Raw genomic sequence first — 26,097 nt, forward strand, 5'->3', positions numbered from 1 at the left:
CTGTTATATTTATCATTGGCCATTCTTTTTCTTTAACTCTCATTCTCTGTATATGTTGACAACTGATCTTGAATACTGGCATTTGTTACCTAACAGTTTTTATTTTCATGCACTCTTCACTTTTTAAAAATTTATCTTCTTTATTTTGCAAACTTTGTTTCATGTTGCTGTGATAACCATAGATTCTATATATGTCTCTTGCTAAATGTCCTTTTAAAATTTCTAGCTATCCAGTAATTTTTAGCTTTAGCTCCGCTATTTGTTTTCCTAACATTGAGAACCTGAAGCATCTGGATGAACAATTTTTAATATTGTTTCTTCATTGTCTTATCTTTTCAATTTATCTGGACCAGCTTCCATTTTATCGAATTGGAGGGTTTTTGTAGTAAAGAACTTTTTTGTAAACGATTACTTTACTTTGCTTTCTAGTTTTGAAATCAAACTTAATTATGTCATGTTGCTGTTTTCTAGATGTTTACTGTACTTCTAAACATTACTTAAACAAGACAGTAAGTAAATGTCAGGTCTAATTTCCTAGAACCAAACTATCTATTTTTTAGTATATGGTGTGAAGCTGGACGAACACAGCAGGCCAAGCAGCATCAGAGGAGCAGGAAAGCTTGACGTTTTGGGTCGAGACCCTTCTTCAGAAATGGGGGGAGGGGAAGGAGATTCTGAAACAAATAGGGAGGCGGATAGAAGATGGATAAAGGAGAAGGTAGGGTGAGAGGAGACAGACAGGCCAAAGAGGCAGGGTTAGAGCCAGTGAAGGTGAATCTAGGTGGGAAGTTAGGGAGGGGATAGGTCAGTCCAGGGAGGATGGACAGGTCAAGGAGGCAGGATCATGTTGGGGTGGAAGGCATTGGTGAAGTGGATGAACTGTTCGAGCTCCTTGTGGGAACATGAGGCGGCACCGAAACAGTCATCAATGTAACGGAGGAAGAGATGGGGGACAGGGCCAGTGTAGCTTTGGAAGAGGAATTGTTCCACATACCCTGCAAAGAGGCAGGAATAGCTTGGGCCCACGTGGGTACTCATAGCCACCCTCTTTTTCTGTAGGAAGTGGGAGGAATTGAAAGAGAAGTTGTTGAGGGTGAGGATGAGTTCGGCTAGGTGGATGAGATGTCAGTGGAGGGGGACTGGCCGGGCCTGCGGGACAGGAAGAAGCGGAAGGCCTTTAGGCCATCTGCGTGGCGAATGCAGGTGTAGAGGGATTGGACGTCCATAATAAAAATGAGGTGTTGGGGACAAGGAATTGGAAGTTCTGGAAGAGGTGGAGAGCGTGGGTGGTGTCACGGGCATCGGTAGGGAGTTCCTGGACCAAGGGGGAGAAAATAGAGTCGAGATAGGTGGAGATACGATCGGTGGAGCAGGAGTAGGCAGAGACAATGGGTCGACCAAGGCAGCCGGGTTTGTGGATTTTGGGAAGGAGATAAAAGCGGGCGGTGCGGGGTTGGGGAACGATGAGGTTGGAGGCTGTGGTGAGGATGGGATTGGAGTGGAGTGAGCGGACGGCTGCATGTTCTCCGGGGGAGAGGTTGGAGTGGGTGAGAGGCATGGAGAGGTTGAGGCGATCAATGTCTTGACGACAATTAGAGATGAAGAGGTTGAGGGAGGATAGGTGGCCTTGGGGTGGTGTCCAGGAGGAGGGGGTGCGTTGGAGGCAGGAGAAGGGGTCAGAAGAGGGAGGGTTAGGTTGACGGTTAAAGAAATAAGCGCGGAGGCAGAGGTGGCGGATAAACTGCTCAATGTCTAAGCGAGAGTTATATTCATTGATGTGTGGGTGGAGGGGGACAAAGGTGAGTCCTTTATTGAGGACAGAATGTTCGTTCTCAGTAAGGGATAGGTCTGGGGGGGATGGTGAAGATTCGGCAGGGCTGGGTGTCATTGTCTTGTGTGGAGATGCTGGCTGTGAAGGCGGTGGGCAGAGCGACGTCGGCGGTGGATGGAGTTTACCTGGACCATCTCTGACACCTCTCTCTCCTTCTTGGACTTCTCTGTCTCCGTTTGTGGCATGCACCTGGAAACCGATATCCATTTTAAGCCTACCGACTCCCACAGCTACCTAGAATATTCCTCCTTTTTACCCACCTTCCTGTAAAATGGCCAGCATCTATTCCCAATTCCTTTGCCTCTGCCGCTATTGCTCCTGAGATGAGGCATTCCATTCCCAAACTTCCCAGATGTCCTCTCAATATCAAGAACCGCAACTTTCCCTCCACAGTGATCAAAAATGCCCTCGACCGTGTCTCCTACATTTCTGGCAACTCATTCCTCACACCCCCTATCCGCAATAATAACCAAAACAGAATCCCCCTCGTCCTCACGTACCACCCGACCAACCTCCAAATCCAACGCATCATCCCTCGTCATTTCCGCCATCTGCAATCTGACCCCACTACCAAAGACATTTTTTCCTCCCCACCCTTATCTGCTTTCCGGAGGGACCACGCTGTCCGTGAATCCCTTGTCCGCTCCACAGTCCCCTCCAGCCCCACCACCCCCAGCACTTTTCCCTGTAACCGAAGCAAATGCTACACCTGCCCCAATACCTCCCCCCTCACCCCCATCCCAGGCCCTAAGAAGACTTTTCACATCAAACGGATGTTCACCTGCACATCTGCCAATGTGGTATACTGCATCCACTGTACCTCCACATTGGGGAAACCAAGCGGAGGCTTGGGGACCGCTTTGTAGACCACCTACGCTCAGTTTGCAACAAACAACTCCACCTACCAGTCACGAACCATTTCAACTCTGCCCCCCCCCCCCCCCCCCCCCCCCCCCCCCGGACAGCATGTCCATCCTGGGCCGCCTGCATTGCCACAATGATGCCACCCAAAAGATGCAGGAACAGCATCTCATATTTCGCGTAGGAACTCTGATACCCTTGGGCTGCAATGTGGACTTCACAAGTTTCAAAATCTCCCCTCCCCTGACCACATCCCAAAATCAGCCCAGCTAGTCCCCGCTTTCCTAACCATTCCTCCCACCTCAAGCCCCCCCCCCCCCCCCCCACCCCCATCTCCTACCCACTAACCTCATCCCACCTCCTTGACCTGTCCGTCCTCCATTGACTGACCTATTCCTCCCTAATTCCCCACATACATTCATCTTCACTGGCTTGAACCCCACCTCTTTGACCTGTCAGTCTCCTCTCCACCTATCTTCTCCTTTATCCATCTTCTGTCCGCCTTCCCTGTCTCCCTATTTATTTCAGAATCCCCATTTCTGAAGAAGGGTGTCAGCCCGAAACATCAAGCTTTCCTGCTCCTCTGATACTGCTTGGCCTGCTGTGTTCATCCAGCTTCACACCGTGTTAACTGAGATTCTCCAGCATCAGCAATTCCTACTATCTCTGTATCTCTGGTGTTGGATCAAAATCTTGCTGATTTGGAAGACATGCGGGATATTCAGTATACATTCCTCCCCCTTTTTTTAAGCTTCTCTTACTATATCTGGCTTTGGATAATTAAACGCTTTAATTATTTTACCCTTTAGTTCCTGAATGTTTCTCTTCATCCATATATCCCCTACTGTGCTTCTCTTCCCTTAGTTTCTCATCCCTGTATAATCTTGTATAGTGATGCTACACTCTAATGGCTTTAATGCCCTTCCTATAATAGGGTGCCAAAACTTCTCAAGACTTAGTTCGTTACTTGGTAATAAAGAATTTGAGTTTCTACATATATTCATATATATAGAGCTGTCCTGTGAAAAGAAAAAATACATGTTCAGGTATTGCATCTTTGTATTAACAAATTTGACAAACGCATGGGAGACGATAGTTCCTTGACACGTTTCTTCTTAACAGTCTCTTGACATTGAAGTGTCTATTTGTTGACCAGTCATCACTCTCTTCTCGTGGGGTAAAAATTGTTGCTCCCTTTAAATATTACATCCTTGTGCCTGCCCTGATGAGTGCAAGTCAGAAAGTTTGTGTGTGTGTATTTTAGCATTTCTCCAATGCTCTGTCAGAGGCTTGACAACTTGAACTCGTGTTGATCTTCTTTTGCTTTTGCGTAATAATCTGTCAAGGAATTGTATATTGGCAATCCTGAGTCTCCATGTTTATCCCATACTTCAGCACCTTCCTTCTTCCTTACTCCATAATCCTTATCAGAATTTGATGTCCTCAGCATTGCTGTTTCAATTAATAAGTCTAGATCATTTGTATATATACTTTGAATCCACAGAGGAACAAAGAAATAAGAATTGATGATCTTAAGCATTAATTTTAAACAGATTAAACAAGTACAAGTTACACATTGCACATTTCTGAAATGTTTTCAGCCAAGCATTTAGCTCCCTATCAGAAATGTGAGCAGCAAATAAAGTACTTGAGAGTAAATGCTGTATGCATAGATGCAAGATGTATGATCTTCAACGGTGAGAAAAATACGAATAATAAAAGAGTGCAGGGACAAAATGTTAATTCTCATAGCCTGAATTTGATATCTAGTTCACTGCATTATGATTACCTCACTGTGTGGCTAGTTATGGTTCTTAGTGGATGTGTATGTGTGGTTTGAGTTACCTTTGTAGTGTATAGGACTGGATTTGTAAGTTGAAATATTTCTAGGCTGTACTGTTTGCTGAGCACATCTACCCAATCAGTTACTAAACCATCGTATACTGAAAGTCTTGGGTTTGATTTTTCTCAATAAAGCCGTTCATCTGAAATAGAGTAGTAATGTAGTGTTACAAATCATCTTGTCGCCCTTGATACAAGATGTTGAGAAAAGTGGCCAGGGTTCTTGCTCCAAATGGCTATGAGCTGATGTTGAATGTTTGCATATCTGGACACCTCTGATGTGAGGGATAATGGGAACTGCAGATGCTGGAGATTCCAAGATAATAAAATGTGAGGCTGGATGAACACAGCAGGCCAAGCAGCATCTCGCTCCTGAGATGCTGCTTGGCCTGCTGTGTTCATCCAGCCTCACATTTTATTACCTCTGATGTGAGGTTTTGGTTTGGCTGAAATGTCTCGTGGTTGAATATCCAGTAGATAGTTACCATCCTCTTTCATTATATACTCTATTGTGTAGTCAGGAGTAACTGGCTGTGGAAGAGGAAGCAGAAAAAATGGACAGAAAATTGGTTTTAAAAATTCCAGTTGCTTAGAGATTGCTAATTAACTGTGTGTCATGTAATCATGGGTTCCGGCATCTCGAGTTGAATGAATGCCCTTGCATTGCACTGAACTGATAATTATAGGTTCCATCAGCTGACGAATCTGTCATCCAGAGCATCCCCAGATGAAGTAAGTGAGTACTGACTGAATTCTGCTATTAGATTACAGACATGTTAGATTTTCTGAATGTGCCTGTGTTTTTCTATATTTCTAATTCGCAGAATCCTGTTCTGCTTTGATGGTTTCTGTTGTTCCATTTGCCAGCAATAGTTGAACTAAGAAGAGAAAAGAAACTGATCAGGTTTCCTGCTCCAAGGTGCTTTCAAATGACCTCTTTTTCAAAACCGTCTTGACAATTGAATATTCTCCCAACATTTTGAGTTCTAGGAAGAATTGTCTGAAGATTGTATCAATAGCATGTTTCCTGGCTTTTGGAAGTAAAAGACAAGGCAAGATAAAATAAATTGTCCCTTTGTAAAAATGAAAATGGACTTAGAATGTTTAATATATCATTGCTGACAAAAAATATTAGATACGGAATCTTGCCAGATCAACATGCATTGCCTTCCTAATTGGTATTGAAATTTATTTGTTGTGCTCCTTTTTCCACTGTCATCTGGGTAGAATGTTTAATGAGACAGTCTCTAGTTTTGACTCAGAGTTTCAGCAAGTTATCTTACCTTTCAAAGGACAATGCCACTGGGTTAACTAAAAACAAGTGGTAGCTGAAAAATTAGTACAACAGCAATGTCCAGAAATTTGAAAGAAGATTATTTCAAAATAATGATCAGAGATAATGGGAACTGCAGATGCTGGAGAATCCGAGATAACAAAGTGTGGAGCTGGACAAACACAGCAGGCCAAGCAGCATCTTAGGAGCACAAAAGCTGACGTTTCAGGCCTAGACCCTTCATCAGAAAAGGGGGATGGGGAGAGGATTCTGGAATAAACAGGGAGAGAGGGGGAGGTGGACTGAAGATGGATAGAGGAGAAGATAGGTGGAGAGGAGAGTATGAGTAGGGGGGTATGGAGGGGATAGGTCAATCCGAGGAGAATGGACAGGTCAAGGGGGCGGGATGAGGTTAGTTGACAGAAAATGGAGGTGCCGCTTGAGGTGGGAGGAGGGGGTAGGCGAGGGGAAGAACAGGTTAGGGAGGCGGGGACGAGCTGGTCTGGTTTTGGGATGCAGTGGGGGCAGGGGAGATTTTGAAGCTGGTGAAATCCACCTTCCTGCAAAAATTCCATCCCCTATTTCCAATTCCTTCGCCTCCGCCGCATCTGCTCCCAGGATGAGGCATTCCACTCCCGTACATCCCAGATGTCTTCATTCTTCAAGGACCGCATCTTCCCCTCCCCGCCGCAGTAGTCGAGAACACCCTCAACCATGTCTCCCACATTTCTCACATCTCATCCCTCACACCGCACCCCTGCAATAACCGCCAAATGAGAATCTCCCTATTCCTGACACACCACCCCACCAACCTCCGGATACAACGCATCATCCTCCGACACTTCCGCCATCTACAATCCGACCCCACCATTAAAGACATGTTTCCATCCCACCCTTGTTTGCCTTCCGGAAAGCCCACTCTCTCTGCGACTCCCTTGTCTGCTCCACACTCCCTTCCAACCCCACCACACCCGGCACTTAACACTGCAACCGCAGGAAGTGCTACACTTTCCCCCACAACACCCCCCTCACCCACATCCCGGGCCCCAAGATGACTTTCCACATCGGCACGGTGGCTCAGTGGTTAGCACTGCAGCCTCACAGCACCGGGGACCCAGGTTTGATTCTAGCCTCGGGCAACTGTCTGTGTGGAGTTTACACATTCTCCATGTGTCTGCGTGGGTTTCCTCCGGGTGCTCCGGTTTCCTCCCACAGTCCAAAGATGTGCAGGTTAGGTGGATTGGCCATGCTAAATTGCTCGTAGTGTTCAAGGGTGTGTGGGTTATAGGGGGATGGGTCTGGGTGGGATGCTTCAAAGGGTGCTGTGGACTTGTTGGGCCGAAGGGCCTGTTTCCACACTGTAGGGAATCTTAAAAAAATCTTAAAAAAAATCAAGCAGATGTTCGCCTGCACATCCGCCAATGTGGTATACTGCATCCACTGTACCCGTTGTGGCTTCCTCCACATTGGGGAAACCAGGCGGAGGCTTGGGGACCACTTTGCAGAACACCTACGCTCGGTTCACAATAACAACTGCACCTCCCAGTCGCAAACCATTTCAACTCTCTCTCCCATTCCTTAGACGACATGTCCATTCTGGGCCTCCTGTAGTGCCATAATGATGCTACCCGTAGGTTGCAGGAACAGCAGCTCATATTCCGCTTGGGAACCCTGCAGCCCAATGGTATCAATGTGGACTTCACCAGCTTCAAAATCCGCCCCCTCCCCGCTCCACTGCATCCCAAAACCAGCCCAGCTCGTCCCCGCCTCCCTAATCTGTTCTTCATCACCTGTCCCCTCCTCCCACCTCATGTCGCACCTCCATTTCCTCCCTCCTCACCTCATCCTGCCCCCTTGACCTGTCTGTCCTCCTTGGACTGACCTATCCCCTCCCTACTGCCCCACCTATACTCTCCTCTCCACCTATCTTCTCCTCTATCCATCTTTGGTCCGCCTCCCCCCTCTCCCTATTTATTCCAGAATCCTCTCCCCATCCCCCTTTTTTGATGAAGGGTCTAGGCCTGAAACGTCAGCTTTTGTGCTCCTAAGATGCTGCTTGGCCTGCTGTGTTCATCCAGCTCCAGACTTTATCTCTTATTTCAACATAAACCTTCTTACACGCTTGCCAGATTATTGAAGTAGAATTAAAGCTTGATTTGTGTTCTTTTATGTTGTGCATCTCCTGAATAACTTTTATATCAAAATTCCTCAAATCCATCCAAAGTTCTACTGTGGCAACTGCCTCGTGGATTAAGCAGACACAGGATATTTCTGATTTCACCTCCTATTTCTGCTAATCTCAGCTAAAGTTTTGATGGAGATGAAAAGAATGAAGATTCAGACCTGCATTGTTCAAAGTACTACAGTTCTACACCATGTGTTGCTCACCCGTCAGCCTTTTTTTTTCTTGTTGATGCACATCATCTTCCCTTCCACTTGCAGTAAACTAATCCTGCTTCTTTATATCATTTGCACATTCCATTGCTGCCATTTCCTCCTGCCCTCTAATGCCCTTCTCTCTCTACCATGTTCCCCTGAGGACAGCATTTTCTACATTTTCTTCCTTTACAGGTAGTAACAAACTTTCTGCTGCTTGGGCCTTCCTCTCTGAAGTTCACTCCCTAAACCTTACTATTCCACTTCCCTTTATTGAAAGAAAACTTCCGCAGAACTCTTTTTTTATTTCAGTTATCTTTCTGTCTACCATTTTAAGTAATTAAATGTCTGGTATAAATGTTAGTTGTTGTAATGGGCAGGTTTCCCAAGCACACAGCCCATTCATTACAAATAATAAAACCCATGCATACTTGTGGTATAAGGAAGAGTCTTCTCAACTGACCAATTGATATAACTCCAGCTGATATCATTCCTAGACAAGTCAGACTGACATCTGGCTTGATAGATCATACTTTTTTATTTTAGCTTAATCTGAAGGCCTTTCACTGAAGCACAAGCATTCATGCTGCAGATTTGGCCAAAATAAAAGGAGCTATTTATAAATGACAATTTCAGAAGATTTTAAATAAAAATGCACAATATTCTTTTGCAGTACTCTTGCAACATCAGGAAGAATTCCCTTTATCGCATTTATAGATTTAACTTAACTGTTGCTTTCAAGTCCCAGTCTTGAGAGAGTGGTAGCCTCTTCCTTGAGTTTAGTCTTTCAAGGCTTCAGATCATCCCTGCATGGTTATAACCAAACAAAATTTTTGGATCTGGAATGTTCAAACTTGCATCCTTAGACTGAAATAATTATTTTATAATGTTCTGAGCTCACAGCTTATTTTTGGAGAAACTTTACCACACATCCAAATCCTTCAGTTAGGACGTATGCAAACTGAAACCAAAAGCTTCCTGAACTGTGCTGGCTTCTCCAGTCGAAAACAAGAACAATCCTCTGATCTTTCAAACTGAAAACAGGCTAATGCTCTTCAGTTATACTCTTGTATGCTGGTTGAACACTTCTGATGCTAAAAAAAACCCCGTTGCTATTCCAGAACTCCCTATTTCATACTTATTTTTAAAGAAAAGAAAAGCCATGGCTTCAGACGTAGTGATGAGTTCATCTTTAAACTCCCTTGTACAACAGGACCAAAACCTATATGTCGTTAATCAAATTCCAAGCTGTCAATAAAATGATATTAAAACATATTTTAGCTTACACACCATGTATCGTACATTAAACTGCAACTAATGCAGATGCATACATATAGGATTGTTTAAGATCTTCATTTTATATAATCGAAAAGAGGCAATGTTATCGAAGGAGGCATGAGCTATAAGGATGGTACAGTGGCTAAGTGGTTAGGACTGCTGTCTCTCAGCACCTGGAACCCTGGTTCAATTCCACCCTTGGGCGACTGTCTGTCTGGAGTTTGCACATTGTCCCCCTGTCTGCGTGGGTTTCCCCCCGCAGCCCAAAGAGGTGCAGGTTAGGTGGATTGGCTGTGCTAAATTGCCCATAGTGTTTAGGGTGGGAAATTCAGGGATAGGGTAGGGAATGGGTCTGGGTGGAATGCTGTTTGGAGGGGTGGTGTGGGCTCAATGGGTCAAATGGCCTGCTTCTACATTGGTAGGGATTCTGTGATGATGAAAAAGTAGAAATTGAACACACTTGCACATTCTTTCATGTTTCCTCACTCATTTAATGAAAGCAGATTGCTTGCAGCTCTTTTTTGCCTTCGTGCTTCCCACAAGGAGCACAGTCTGCCTATTTAATTAAAATGATCTCATCCCTCCTTAAAATGATAATAATCTCATAATGATGCATTGAATCTAAGTAAAATCTTACAAAATGTTTTAAAACTGTTGTGTATCAATCATCACTTGGGAGGCCCTTACATGGATCCCAAATAGATGGCAAATTGTGTCGGGGAAGAGCACCATCTGAGATGTCAGGAAATGTGAATCAATAAACCTTCATGTACTTATCCCCACATAATACTATCCCAGGACCTGTTTAAAAGGTCCCACTGTACTTGCCCAGACATGCTAAGGTCCTGCCTTTGTGTAGCAGGTCCAAAGGAAAGGACTGCTGGAGACAGCAATTGCAGCATAAGATGGTAAATTGTGCACGTCTGTCACTGTCACCAAGACAATAATGAAATTTTCACCAGCTATTTGATCATTTTCACTTCTACCCATGTTCTCAATGATTTTAAAATATTTGACAGTTCTTAACTGGGAGGTATCAAATTTATATTATCGAGGTTATGGAGCAGTAGGAAAAATCTGTTTTAAAGTCTGCACACGAGCTGTATCTGACATATTAATGTCTTATATTTTCTAGTACTGACAACCCTCTTGCTAAGAGCAAAACAATCATTAAAAGTGTACATTTGTGGTAAAGTTATTTATACTGATCTCTCAGTCTTGTTAATTAAAGAAAAACATCAGCCAGTTGCAAATGTGACATATATTGCAGCACTTGTGGATGTTTATCTCCCTGAATGTGAATTAGAATAAGCTGCGACTGATATGAGAACAAATCATTTTTGATAGTCATTTGCATGATTGAATGCGCACCTGGAAATTGTGATTACACGAGATGTTCTTTGCGACAAACAGCTACCAGCTGTTAAGTGTTGTTATCCAATGTATCCCTTTCAAACCTGACAATCGTGGGTTAAGAAAATAAGACATTTTTATTTTGCATGGCGCAATGATTGATTTCCGTTTACATTTACTATGTTAGGATCATTAGGCTCCATCTTCTAAAGACCTAAGGTTCACTATCTCTTAATTTATCCTTCATCCTTCACGAAGTGATCCTGGTAAATATGAAGCTGTTACCAACAAGGTTGAACAAACACTGATTATATTTCAAGGACATGTGACTGTAAATAAAAAAGACCATGTTTTAGGACCCTTGCCTTTAGAAAATCATTGTTCAGGAGTTTTAGAGAAGGACTGCAATGAAGTGTTGGGTTATGGAACTCCATGGTTTGAGGAGCGAATTGCAGAAGTAAGTTTAACGATATATTTTTGAAAGGTAGAAAACATGACTGAACAAGCTGTATGATGGGCTGTGAGCACACAATTTGAGTTCACAGCTTTAAATTTATAAATCATGAGTAAAAGTAGTTGGAAATTAGGATCAATCTTTTTCTGAAGTCCTGCCATTCAACATATTTAGCAAGTATCTGGCTAAATATTTGGTTAATATCAATGTGAAATTTGAATAGACTATGATGCAGAAATAATGAAACCAATATATAAATTAAAATAGGGATAATCTTTATTTTCTGTTGTAATTGTCAACAAAAAAGTTCATGGTCAGTGTAATCTACTTTGAATTAGTATGTAGACGCAGACAATAGCTGTGCATTTAAGCTGAGTAACTGTTACTGCTTGATATAGCAGGTAATGAATGTGCAAAATTGATTACTTGGCAAAGCTACAGAAGATTCTGCTTCTGCTTTCATTGTAATGGCACTAGAGACTAACAAGTGTATACTGCCAATGTTTACATGATTGGCACAGCTGAACCAGACATACCATGTTGACATGGTAGTCTCAGTAATTTAATTTAAAAAGTTTTGATCTGGAAATGATCCAAAGATGACAGTTGAACATTTCAAGTGATAGGATGTGAATGTTTCCTATGGCAGTTTTTGCAATTTTGACATTGTTCTTAGAAAGAAAGATCATTGGAAACAAATGGTCACTTTGCAGTTTGTATGGATGGCTACCTTTGTGTGCTTTTCTGTTGTCATTGTTTCTGTTAATTCTCAACATGCTTTATATGACTCGGTCAGTCAGTCTATTTTTCTTCCTCCTTTGCTTTAGTGATTCCATTCCAATCCTTTTGATCAGGGATGTGACCCTCGTGTGGTTTGTACTGAATTGTGCAGCTTGATGTTTTTGGATTGTTGCAATCTTATTTACGTCTCACAAGCAACTTGCATACTCTAGGTATAGATGAACAAACGCTTCAACTACAAGTTTCATATTCTTCTTGTGCTATCAATGATGCCATGTCAGAATTTTGGGAATCCTATTTGTTTCAGATGCAATCTCTGCTGGGAACATGTGAAATCCCCATGAAGAGTATTTTGTTGGCTATGTTTATACATCTTGGAACTATCAATTGGGTGAATCCTAATTAGTGATGGACGTCACAGAGCAATTTTTAGAGTTGATTGCTATCTCCCGTGAGCTGAAGCTTCTCATGTGGAAAAAAATTAAAGAAAAAAATAGATATTTAATGTAGAAGGTAGGAGAGAGGCATTTTAGAACTGGCCAAACAGAACCTTTGTTACTGCTGTGCTTTCCAGTGTTACTACAATCTTTTGAAAACTCGTGTCTCTTTGACCCGCATACTCATTTTCCTTTCCTTCACTGCCCCTTCGCCCTCCACCTCCTCATTGTTACTAAAACTACCTTCTCGAGTCTGCCAAAATCTGGCAATGTATGTCATGATTTTATCAACACTAACCTTTATCGCTGCTTGCTCCTTATTTCCTTCCGTTTATAAAATAACTTCACTCATTTATCCATGTAATTAAAAGTTTTACATCTGCCAAATAGCCATAGGATATGGGAAATGTCTGTGGTGTGCAAAGCATGCCAATTAACTCAGTTGTCATGTTGACTAAAAATCCGCCAGTCGAAAGCCGCTCTCTAAAAAGTGGGCCATTGTAATTGATCTAAAACTCCTAATCAGAAATCACTAGCTATAAAAAGAAAATGATTACCAAATCTGATAGAAAATAATTCTGTAAAGTTACAACCCAAATGCTAACCTTCAGTCGTCAGAGATGTCTAGTTAAACAACTAAAATATTACGTTCTCTTCGCTGGCCATATTGTTTCCTTTCAAAACTACATTGTACTACTGAAGTCAAGTAAGACAGACATAATGAGCATAGTGGAAATGGTGACCAAATTTTGTACTGCAGATTTCCTTTTAATTTGGGTAAGTTTACATAGCAATTCTATGAGGAGAAGCAGATGATAATGACTCAGTCTTGTTCCTTTCATCGAATAAACTTTTGTTTCAAACATTGCAAAATAGAATAATCTTTGTCTGTACAGTCTTCCTCTTGCAGACAGGTTTGCCTTCTAGATATAATACATTTCTTGCTCTTCATCTTCATCTCCATCATCAAGCTCACGTGCCCATTTCCTCCATCTGTGTAGCAAACTATAGGTAAAGCAAAACCATCACCTACCTTTGCTGCAATAATGAAGTAGAAAGAACACTTGCTGTTTATGTATGGTTGTGGACTATTAATGAAAAATGTATTAATTCAGAGCACTCAGTAGTATGATTCGTGTAAATTTGATTTTGATGGCCCATGTCAATTTGGGTCTTTTTTTAACAAAGCACTGATGCAAACCCTAAAGCATAAATATGCATGCTCTGAGCCATGTTGTCATCAGTGTTCGAAGGTTGCCATGGCAATGCATTTTTCTGACACGGATTTTATTTAAAACAATGTGCTAATTACAAAAACTAGTGAAACTTTTAAAAACTACCTTTAGAATGCCTGTGTTCACAAAGATGTCGACGGGCAGTAGACTCAGAAACTGGCAGCAGGAACTAGCCATTCAGCCTTTTGAGCCTAATCCACCATTCAATTTGATCATGGTTGATCATCCAACACAGTACTTTGGAGTTCAGTGCAACCTGGAAGAGTAGCACCTCTTTCTGTCCCGGGGGAATCCTGCACCCTTCTGGACTCAATCTTGAGTTCAAATTTAGGGCTCCCCGAAGTCCATACCCCAAACCCCACAACCAAGTCTGTTATCATGTAGTCTACCATTACACAATACCTATTGTTATTTACTAACAGGCTGCATTAACAGCTGTTCACCCTCCTAGCCAGGTGGTTGCCCACTCCTTTGTCTAACTGCTCTTCTCTCTCTTTGAACTCCTTGTGCCCCACCACCCCCACCCCCCACCCCACCCCCCCCACCCCCAACCCCACCCCCCCCACCCCCAACCCCACCCCCCCCACCCCCAACCCCACCCCCCCCAACCCCACCCCCCCCACCCCCAACCCCACCCCCACCCCCCCAACCTCACCCCCACCCCCCCAACCCCACCCCCACCCCCCCAACCCCACCCCACCCCCTCACCCACACCCCCGCCCCCACCCCACCACCCCCCCGCCCCCACCCCACCCCCTCCACCCCCACCCCCCCCGCCCCCACCCCACCCCCTCCGCCCCCGCCCACCCCCACCCCCCACCCCCACCCCCCGCCCCCACCCCCACCCCCCACCCCCCCACACCCACACCCCAACCCCCCCCACCCCCACCCCCCCCACCCCCACCCCCCCAGCCCCCCCCCCAACCCCCCCCCACCACCCCCCCACCCCCCCACCACCCCCCCACCCCCCCCACCCCCCCACACACACCCACCACCCACCACCCCCCACCCCCCCACCCCCCCCACCACCCCCCCCACCACCCCCCCCACCACCCCACCACCCACCCCCACCACCCCCCCACCACCCCCCCACCACCCACCACCCCCCCACCACCCACCACCCCCCCCACACCACCACCCCCCCACCCCCCCCACCACCCCACCACCCCCCCCACACCCACCCCCACCACCCCCCCCACCCCCCACCACCCCACCACCCCCCCACCACCCCCCCACACCACCCACCCCCTCACCCCCCACCCCCTCACCCCCACCCCACCCACACCCCACCCACCCACACCCCACCCCCTCACCCCCCCCCACACGCCCCCCACCCCCACACCCCCCCCACCCCCCCCACCCCCCCCCACCACCCCACCACCCCCCCCACACCCACCCCCACCACCCCCCCCACCCCCCACCACCCCACCACCCCCCCACACCACCCACCCCCCCCACCCCCCCACCCCCTCACCCCCCACCCCCTCACCCCCACCCCACCCACACCCCACCCCCCTCCACCCCCCCCTCCACCCACCCCCCCCACCCCACCCCCCTCCACCCCCCCCTCCACCCACCCCCCCCACCCCCCCCCCACCCCCCCCCACCCCCCCCTCCACCCCCCCTCCACCCACCCCCCCCACCCCCCCCCCACCCACCCCCCCCCTCCACCCCACCCCACACCCCACCCCACCCCACCCCACCCCCCACCCCACCCCACCCCACCCCACCCCCCACCCCACCCACCCCCCCCACCCCCCCCCTCCACCCCACCCCACCCCACACCCCACCCCACCCCACCCCCCACCCCACCCCACCCCCCACCCCACCCCCCCACCCCACCCCCCCACCCCACCCCCCCACCCCACCCCCCCACCCCACCCCCCACCCCATCTTCTGCATGTAAACCAATATTTTCCTAGTTACCATCAGTTCTGAGGAAGGGTCACTCAACCTGAAACATTAACTTCACAGATGCTGCCAGACCTGCTGAGTCTTTTCAGCAATTGCTACCTTTGTATCCAACTCTGAACGCTGTTTCCATGTTCTCCACATTCTCTTTGATTTGTTTCGCCCAAAGAACTATATCCGAATCCTTCTTGAAAACATTTTAACTGTAATGGCCTCAGCTACTTTGTGCAATGGAGAATTTCACAGGCTCAACTCCTTGAGTTGAAGAAATTTCTGCTCACCTCCAGTCTTAAATAACCTATCTGAATCCTTTGACTGTGTTACCTGATTATGGATTTCCTGGTCATTAGGAACTTGCTTTTGGCATTTACCTTGTCTAATCTTCAAATTTTATAGGGTGAGATCCCTCTTATTCTTGCAAACTCCAGTGTACACAGTCCTGACCAATCTAGTCTGTCTTCATGTCTCAGTCTTACCATCCCAGGAATCAGCCTGGTAAACCTTCATTGTGCTCCCTACATAGCCAGAACATCCAAACCTGCATACAGTGCTCCAGTGGAATCAACTTGCTGCAATTTTTCAGGGCCCTTATCCCAGCTTCTTTACCAGAATGCTTTTGCCATGCATCATTTTCTTCATCACTGTCATCTGCACCTGCATGCTCACTAATTAATTAGTGACTGGTATACTGAGACACCCAGGTCTCGTAGCACTTCCCCTTTTTCCCAACTTATCACCATTCTGGTAATAAGCTGTCTTCCTGTTTTTGCAACTAAAGTGAATAACCTCATTATCTACTTCATACTCATTTGCTATGATTGCCCACTCGCCGAACTTGTCCAGATCACTTTGGCTCCATGATTGGATAGCACGTTAAATAATCCTGATCATGTTAAAAGTCATACAGACACCAACTTAGGATTGTCAGTCAGGCTCATAATATGGTGCACCTGCATGTACTGAAAAGTACATATATTTATGCACTGGGACATTTTCTTTGCAGACTGGAAAAACATGTATACACTATGCTTGTTTCAACTCAACAAACAGGTGATAGTCATACTGTAGTTCATTTCTCAAGTCAAATACTTTGACCAACCGGACTCAAACTACCAAGTTTGAAGTTTAAATAAAGCTAAGCCGTTCTTGTTAACCGGTAAATTCTCTGTGGCATTAAGTCAGAGTCAACTTGTCAAACAATCCACAATTTCATACAGTTCAAGCGTTCTTTTTATTTTTACTTCTGTATTTCTTTCTAATTGGAGTTGAGTGCAGGACAAAAAGCTTTGACAAAATATGTCTTTATTTCCAGTGACACTGAAGTTCAACACAGCCAATTTCTCTTTTATTTTGTTATGATTCAGTTTATAACCCAATAAGCAGCAGTGTATGGCAAAAATTGCCACTCGTTATTATGTAGAGATGTGCAATTTTTAGTTGTAAAGTATTCAATACTTAACTGTTCTAATGCATTTTTTAAAATAACAATGAGGTAGCTAACATACTTTGTAATATTTGCTTGCACAATGTGTTACAAGTGAAATTAAAAAATTCTAATTATAAAATTTCCATGATTTTACTTTTTTTAATGATCTATAATTGGATGATTTCGATAAATTGGTACTTTTACAATTGTTATGGATGGGGAGGACATGTGATGAGAAGGTTCTACAAGTAACTTATCTATCTCCCACATGCTTAAATGATGTTCAAGATGAAATTGAACTGGGAAAGAAAATTGCCAAGAAAATAAATAGAATCTATGGTAGTTTATTGGAGCCAGGAACCATTAATGAAAAGTAATGATTGTGAGTCATTTTATTTTTCAGGATACCGTCTGATAGGAAGTCACTCGGGTGTGAAGCTGTGCAGATGGACCAAGGTAACTGATTTCATGAATTATGAATCTCAGAACTTATGTTCATCTGAGCTCCTCTTCATATAAATTTTATTAAAATGGATCCACAAGGATAACTTTTAAGTTTGTATGAGACACTGCATTCAATCACGAAGTTTTTTTTGACAAAGGCATAGAAATAAATGCTGCCGATCATTGAAGATATATCAAGGTTCACCTGTTTTATTACAGTAAATTCTTTGGACAGTCCACAAAGTTTGATCCAATGAATAAGTCAAAAAGATCTGCAATATTTTTGTGCATCATTTTACAAATATTAGAGCTAAAACTTCCATAATCTGAAGATGACAGCATTTAAAACTAAAAAATTATTTAATATTTACATCACACATTACATGCACAGTAATTGGACAGTTTACCTTTCATTTTACATCTCCAAGCTTCTTCTTCTGATTAGTGCCACTGAATATTGAAACATAGTAAATTACCAAAGCACTTCAAGAGCATTATCAATCAATTTTTGTATTTGAGGCTGTATTTGAATGAGCGAATGCAAAACTTTTGAAGTAAAAAGCTGAAGTATGGTTGATGGAACAATATTGCAGATGCACGAGAAGCCAGAATTGGAGAGTGCTTATGGGGTTGTGATGGAGTGAAGGGTTTTGCAGTGATTGGGAGGATCCACAAAGTTTTTAATAGAGTAACTTTTGCAGCAGTGGAAGATGAGAGTCTGACCATGAGACCATTGCAATTTGAGATGATGAGTAGGCAAGACAGCTTCAGCTGAAGTCGGGTGGAGACTGGCAATATTGTGGCAGTGGGAGTAGATAGTTTTGATGAAGAGATTGGGGATCGGAAACTTGGATTGGGCTGAAATAGATGTCCACGACTTAATAACCTGGGTGGCTAGGGAGCACCATTCATTTACGGTGGGGTCTGTAAATACTTATATTTAAATGGAGGAAATGTCCGCTGATCTGATATTAAATATCCTGGTTAATGTGCTAAATGATATGTAATAGTTTAATATCATGCAATTTAGAATATCAAGTGCAGATGAATGTGCAAGAGTGGATGAGGAGTGTGCTGAATCACAGGTTTATGGACAACAAAAACTTGTTCTTTATTTTTCCTGCTCTTCCTCCTTCCATTTCATTATAACATTGTTGGACTGTTTCTTCCCTAATTTTCTAGTTTATGGCTTTCATCCTCTCATGGCGACAGTAAGATTGCAAAGCTTCTGTGTTATCCACACAGACCCTTTTGAATTGCAATCAAGCTTTATTAAAGGGCTACATTTCTTAGTTTGTGGCTACATTTGTGCACATGAAAATCAGGCAAACTACTGTTCACTATGTTGAACCCTTTTATAAAATATTATTAGGACTTCCCTGTTATAGATAGACCTTCTGATTTCCCATTTTATCAGAAATTTGAGATATTTCTCAAAGTCTCAGTGACCCTATGTTGTGTCAATGTTATTTCCACATCTGATCCAGTCCTTATTTTGCACACTTAATTGATATTTTACTATCTTCACTTTGTTACACACAGTTGAAGTGGGGTGAATCGACTCACCCGCTACTCATTTCTGTATTTCCAAGTTGGGTAATGACAGACATGTTGACTTCCAAGATATGAAACTTAGCACATAGTTGCTAATTAAAGAAGTAAGAGTTTCATGTTTCTTTCCACCTGACTGGTTTCATGACCTCTTGATAAAAGTGTAAACTTCAGTTATTACTGCATATAATAAATTTTCATTTTTTTTCATTCGAGCTTTGTTTAACCTGTGGTCAGATGATCACTAGCCATTTTATGTCAGTGCCTTTCCTTTTAAAAGTCTTTTCAATCCATGAAAATACTGCAAATAAAATCAGATGATGGAAGGTTATAAAACTGGTGGCCCACATTTCATTAGTATTGTCTGGTATACAACTGTGATATCCAAGTCCCTGACCTGTACCATATCATTTGGCTCCCCTATCTTTTCTATTTGCATCATATTGATATCTGGTGTTTACTCTTCTTGATTTTTAAATGTACATACATAATATTGATTGATTTGTGTGAGATTTGTTGCATCTTTTTCTTTACTTCCACAGTCCATGCTCCGAGGCAGAGGCGGCTGTTACAAACACACATTCTATGGCATTGAAAGCCATCGCTGTATGGAGGCAACTCCTAGTCTAGCCTGTGCCAATAAATGTGTCTTTTGCTGGCGGTAAGCGACTGAGGTTGCACATTATTAGTTGATTTCCTTAGGTTTTTAGGTTTTTTATGGATTTCAAGGATCAAACCAAGTGATATAAATTAGTGTGCTAACTAAATGAGGTATAATCGTATCTAGTATTTGAGGCACAAAAATATAGTTGTTAGGATGTATATTAAGAAGTCCATTTTTTTTACCATTGCAATGTTGATGTCACTTTCATTACCTGCATTTATGCCGTGAAGTTCATTTTGCAGATGTTGATTTTAAAATCCAGCTGCTTTGCAGTGCTAAGGTTCTAAAAGCTAAACATGGCTTGGTTAAAAATCTTAGTTCTTACAAAGGGAAATGTTGCACTTAGGTTACAAAGTTATTCTAGCTACTTATTTCATTGATCCAAAGCAATATTGCATTGTTGCAACTTTGTTTCAGTTAGTTCTATAGGCAAGCATATCTGTTTAGGTCAAAGCTGGATGCAACCGTCAATAATGGCTAATATTTCAAGAGAATCAAATTACATAATTAAAGCATTCTGTAACTGTTTAATTTCTTCTAAACATTAGGAAGTAGCTTATCAATCTAAGCTAAAGGTTATTTATTTGAGAAGTCTAGCCCTTCAATCACAACATAAATGATCTAAGATGGATTAATGAATTATTTTATTAAAATTTCAGTTTTTTTGAAAGGGTTGCCTGACAGAATCATCAGTTATCATATTTTGACACTGTTTTGAGAAAAAAATTATGTAGCCCTGCTGTAGAGAAATGGTCACCGTATTTGCCTCTATGACCACTCTGTGCTCACTTAAGTAATACCTTGTACATAACACACTTTGAGATGGTATTTAAGATGTTATATTTTTATGAATGGTTCTGTTTCATTCTATTAGTTTCTATTTTTGCATGAATGGAACACTGCTTGAAAGTAAAGTTGCCACAATCCTACCAAACCATAGGGCTGCTCTGTTATTAGAGAGAGATGCATCATGGCTTTTGAACCTGAGCATCACCACGTCTCAGGCGAGGGGCGAGGTTGAGTAGGAGAGTTCTTCATGGTGACCTCAGCTGATACAAGAATTGAACCCATGTTGGTGTAACTCGACATTGCAATCCAGCCATCTGAGTGAACCAGGCCGCTACTACCAGACTGTAGCTCATTTGATTGTTGTAATGTCTATTGAGGGGGACAGGAAGTGTAACAGAAATGACTTGTTTTTTTGTCTGTTAAATTATCAGCTGTCTTCTTCATTGTTGGCCACATGTACTTGAGGTGAATTTTGCTTTCTGTTGTTTATTTTTGGAACAGTCACTGTTGTCAGACAAGACAAAGATCAGCTAAAAGATACGTGATTTCTGGTTTCTATCAGACAGTAGAGAGGCGAATAAGTTGACTGTTTAGCTAAACTAGGGAGGAAGGGGAAAGTTCTGAGGTCGTTCATTAAACACTGCTACAAGCTTGGATCATTGTAAAATGACAGACCATATATACAGTTGAAAACAATGTGTAATCGAAAATAGTGTTTTCTGTGACATTGCTTCATGGCATCTTGAAAAAACATGTAGGAAGCTCTGACAAAGACAAAAGAATCTGCCTGTGAGAGAGGTCAACAGTTGTCAATTTGATATACAACTTCATAGCCACGATATTCTGATTTGGGCGTTGGAGGGAAAGGTGAGCAAACACTTCAGAGATCAATTTATATTGAAAGACAATTTAAAGGAAGCAAATTGTGAATGACAATCAGATTTTGTAATTGTATCTATTTTGAAAATGCTGAATACTGTCAATTTGCACATGCTATGTTAAGGAAATGATCTATTGATTTATGATCTCAGTCATGTTATTGATTGTATGATATGTCCAACTACTGAAGGCAAAGAACGACATGGTGATTTTCAGGATGGTGATGTGTAATGACACTGGCTCACTTTTTACATTGATCTGTGCATCATTAATGAAGTTTTTGACAAGTAATTTTCACTCTGTATTGTAGGGAGGCTGCTAATGCAGACAGTGAAGTTAATGGTACTGAACCAGAGTACTCTATTTTTAAACAACTTGAATGAGTATCCCAAAGTAAGGGTAACTGAGTGAAAAGTAAAATTACAGATATAATAAATAATTGACTGATATTGAATTTGTTGTGTCAGACATCATACGAATCCAGTTGGAACTGAATGGCGCTGGAAAATGGATGAAGCAGATATGATTTTAAAAGAAGCAATTGAGAACCATCAGAACCTGATAAAACAGTTCAAAGGTAAAAGGTTGGCAATCAACTTTTCCAAAAGAATTTTGCAAATTATAGGCAAGTTTTTTTTTGTTCACTTCATAAATGGGCAGTGTCATTGATTGACAAGTTAGACAGGCAAAGAAACAGAAACTTTCTCCTCTAATTCTCACCATGGGCTCTACCTTGTATTCACCATTTGATTTCCAACATTGAATATCCAGCCCAAGCAGACAATCAGTATTATTTTCCTGAAGAGCAATGATCTTGATCCTAGGGGAGGGGCTTGGCTTTTTTTCTGTGTGCGATGTTCTCTTTTACTTAATGCACTTTACTAGCTTGTGCATAAGTGTGGATTAACCTATACTGCCATCACACAATCAAGTTGTGCATTACAATCTTACACCTCTCTCACCCTCGCTAAATAGACAGGCTTCTTCTGCTGTCTGTCCTAAATCTGCTGCATTTAGTTTTAAATCTATGTTTCCTCCTATAATGGAAGTGGCCTTTTTTTTTAAACAAAAAAGTCTGCTCCCGTCTCTTCCTAATTTTAAGAATGTCTTTCACATCAACTTAATCTTTTGAATTCCAGCAAAAATGGCCCCAGTTTTTCAAGTCTTAATTCATATTTGTTTTGCTTCCTATTTGACATGATCAGAATGAATTTGTCACTTCAAAATCCATCCTGTTGATTTTCTTTAATTCGTTCACGGGTGGAGGTATCACTGGTGAGGCTGGTGATTGCTGTCCTGAAATATCTGTGAACCAGAATGATAAACTCCAGTCAATATGATCCTTGTATGCTGTTAAGGCTGTTGTTCCAGGACTCTGTTACAGAGGCAACATAAGTAAGGCAGTGTTTGTCCAAGTCAGGACGGTGTGTGACTTAGAAATAAACAGGTGATGGTGGTTATATGTGACTGCATCCTTTGCGCTTCTCTGATCTGGAGATTGAGAGCTCAAAATCTACACACAGTACTTTTTATATGGTGCTGTTGATGAATTGCAGGAATAATATTATTTTGTCATTTTGGATGATAACTTATGTTACCAATCTTTAGATGTTTGCTGTCCCCTGATTTGAGGACGCCACCTTCTCAGCATTATGAATTTCTGCTGTAGGTCCTCATTGGACTGAACAGGACTTTTCTCAACCCACAGATCTTTGGCCACGTGGTAGTAGGATCCAAATGCAGGAATTGTTTCTGTTTCTTTGTGTGCATATATTTTGGTGTAATGAAAGTAGTACTGAATGCATTTTTTCTAGTCTAAGACGTTACATGCGACATTGAAATGTTTACAAAACACAAATTAGAATTGAATAATGGAGTTAAGAACGAATGGAAAGCTGACAAGTAACTTCCATTTTCGCGGCAGCTCATTTTTAACTCATTGCTTATGTGCACCTCTAATGTTTAATCTTGCTAGATTTACTGCAACTTCTTTGCTTTCCTCTGAAGTTTAGATCCAGTTCTCACATTATTTTATTCTGTGTGATAGACTTAGAGCATTTTTGATACCAGATATTAAAAAATATTGACTAAAGTGTAATTTGTTGTCCTGATTTTTAAATGTCAAGAAACTTACCTCCAGTGCAAGAATTCTGATCCACCAATCCAAATACACAATAAATATTCTTAATTGATGTCTTTCACTTGTATATGTCATTTTTGCAGGTGTACCTGGAGTAAAGAGTGAACGTTTTGCAGAGGGCATGAAGGTGAAACATTGTGCATTGTCATTGGTAGGGGAACCAATCATGTACCCCAAAATCAATGAATTAGTGAAACTGTTACACCATAATAAAATCTCCACTTTTCTGGTAACAAATGCACAGTTCCCAGAGGAAATCAGGTGAGAATCATCAATTAAATTAGCAACCTTTGATAGACAAAGTTGTGATCCATTCTGGAAACTTAACTTTCAATCAAATTGTATATTTTTAAATTGTGGAATTTTATGGAAAAAGATTGTTGATATGTTGCTTTGACTATGTCTTAAACACTTCAGTGAAAAAGAAGAGAAATATTTAACTATTTGATTTTTAATTCATTAAATTAGAATATTTAAACAATTTAATACCACCTTCAACAGCAGCTTATGTTTCTACCATATCTTTTAATGTACTCTAGAGCCCCATTGTTTGTTGGGGTTACATTCCTTGGAAACATCAGTGATTTTCAAAAATGACAAAAAAAAGTGCACATTTAATACACACTTTCTACTTCCGGAAGTTTTCTTTGAATGTATTTTCTTTAAAATCCTGGATGCGCAAGATTGGAGATGCGCTGGGCAAAACAGTGTGCAGTAAGTTTTTGGTGCAATGAAGTAAATTCATAAAAGTTGGACGGTGGAACTTGACTAACAAAATATAGTTCACCCTTCAAATAAAATAATGTAACAAGATATGGCATGATAAATGAGATATGAACTCAGATGGTCAAAAGCTTGGTCAAAGAGCTTTATGTAATATCTTATAGGAGGAAAGAAAGATTGTTTGCTGGTGAGGTGTCGGAGGGAACTCTAGAGCTTAGGGCCTAATTTAAAATGAGGTGCGATTTACTATTTGTTACGTATCAAATATAGGATATTTTGATTTTGGCTGGATGTTGAAAGTTAAGACAATTATATCTTTACACCAAATTTACAGTATTGACGATTTAAATGTTTTTATTTTAATGTCATAGAAGTTACTTTGTGAATTAGTTCTAAACAATAGGTCGATATTTTAATGTTTTGATTTGCATCACTGAAACGCTGCTTGTAATTTTACTGTTAATAAAACTGATGCAGCACTATTAATGTACAGAATCTGACAATATATCAGAAATATGAAAGGTAGTTAAATTGATTTGTAAGTTTTATGTTTTGAATAGTGGCTGAGAGGTCGTTGATATAAATACACAAAGTGAAAGGTAAATTTTCCACTGCAGTATTGTCATGCAGATTGATTTTTCACTTCAAATTCGCCTTTTATGCAGTGTAGAACAGCATTATGGGAAAGAAATACATGTTCATCAAAGGGAGTTCTAATTTTTATTACGCACATTCACTCAAGTGTTCAGGTAGCATGCTGAAACAGCATAAATTTTTTTGTTTTTATGTGGTCATTAACATGTCACAAGCTGGAGCAGTGGATTAGAATTTTGTCATTTGGTGACCAAGAGCCAACTTTGAACCCATTTCAGAACAGATGACAACTTTCTGAGGTGCCAATGTGAAATAATCATGGATAGTACCAGCTTTGGAGAACGTTATAAAGTTAATGGTAAAGGTTGCAGTTAAATGAGTAGCAGCGAGAAATGCACCTTTCTGATCACATTCCACTTAGAATAGGAAAATAAAGCATGAGGCAATGTTCCTGAGCGATGAGGAAAAAACCATCTTGTAACCATGATAGTTGCATAACTGATCCAGTACAAAATGATCATGGATTGGGGCTTGCATGGGATGGATGTTACTTGTTAGTTGTTTCCCCACTTCTAGACACTGTCCAGCTACTGCAGTTTGTGAGAGAGACTGAACACTACAATTAGCAGACAACAGTCACACTCCAGATTTCTTGACAGATGGTCATTAAATAAAAAGCAACTGAAAATGGTTACCTTGAGAGTTCTTCTCTGACACATTCTCATAATGTCCCGAGATTGCAGTGATTAGCATCTGATCAGCAAACCCATCTACATTGCTGATATGTCTCCAGCTGTTGGAGGGCATGACCTTGACTTAGTGTTTTAAATTATTTTTAAAGTGATCTGGACAGACAGATACTAGGAATGACATGAATGTTGTGTGAGCTGTGACTGGTTTGACTGGATTTGTATTCACCATTGCTTAGTAGAATGAAATGAAACGTATAAAATTCTAACAAACTAAATAGACAGACTAGATGCAGGGAAGATGCTCCTTCTGGTTGAGGAGTCTGGAACAAGGGGTCACGATAGCAGGATAAGGAGTGGGCCATTTAGAACCGAAATGGAGATGCACTTCTTCACTCAATGTTTGGAATTTGCTACCACAGAAGGTTGTGGAGGCCAAGTCACTGAATATAGTTAAGATAGAAGTTGATAAATGAATTCACATTAAAGGAGAGGAATTCAGAATATGGTGTTGAGTTAGAGGACTGGCCATGATCGTATTGAATGGTGGAATTTAATAGGTGCCACCAGGTATTTCACTTGGATTCATGAATAGATCTGATCTCT

General features: G+C 42.1%; 1 protein-coding gene across 3 annotated transcripts in view; it reads left to right on the top strand.

Annotated features, from left to right (window-relative positions):
* Nucleotides 1-26,097, top strand: part of tyw1 (tRNA-yW synthesizing protein 1 homolog (S. cerevisiae)) — a 112,821-nt gene that overhangs the window by 25,075 nt on the left and 61,649 nt on the right. For all 3 annotated transcript variants that reach the window (XM_048557258.1, XM_048557259.1, XM_059655314.1), the window contains 4 exons: nt 17,422-17,474; nt 19,556-19,674; nt 21,813-21,922; nt 23,569-23,746. In XM_048557258.1, the coding sequence (XP_048413215.1) occupies nt 17,422-17,474; nt 19,556-19,674; nt 21,813-21,922; nt 23,569-23,746 (460 nt within the window). The remainder of the gene's footprint in view (nt 1-17,421; nt 17,475-19,555; nt 19,675-21,812; nt 21,923-23,568; nt 23,747-26,097) is intronic.

This window comes from Stegostoma tigrinum, chromosome 27 (genome assembly GCF_030684315.1).
Source record: "Stegostoma tigrinum isolate sSteTig4 chromosome 27, sSteTig4.hap1, whole genome shotgun sequence".
NCBI lineage: Eukaryota > Metazoa > Chordata > Chondrichthyes > Orectolobiformes > Stegostomatidae > Stegostoma > Stegostoma tigrinum.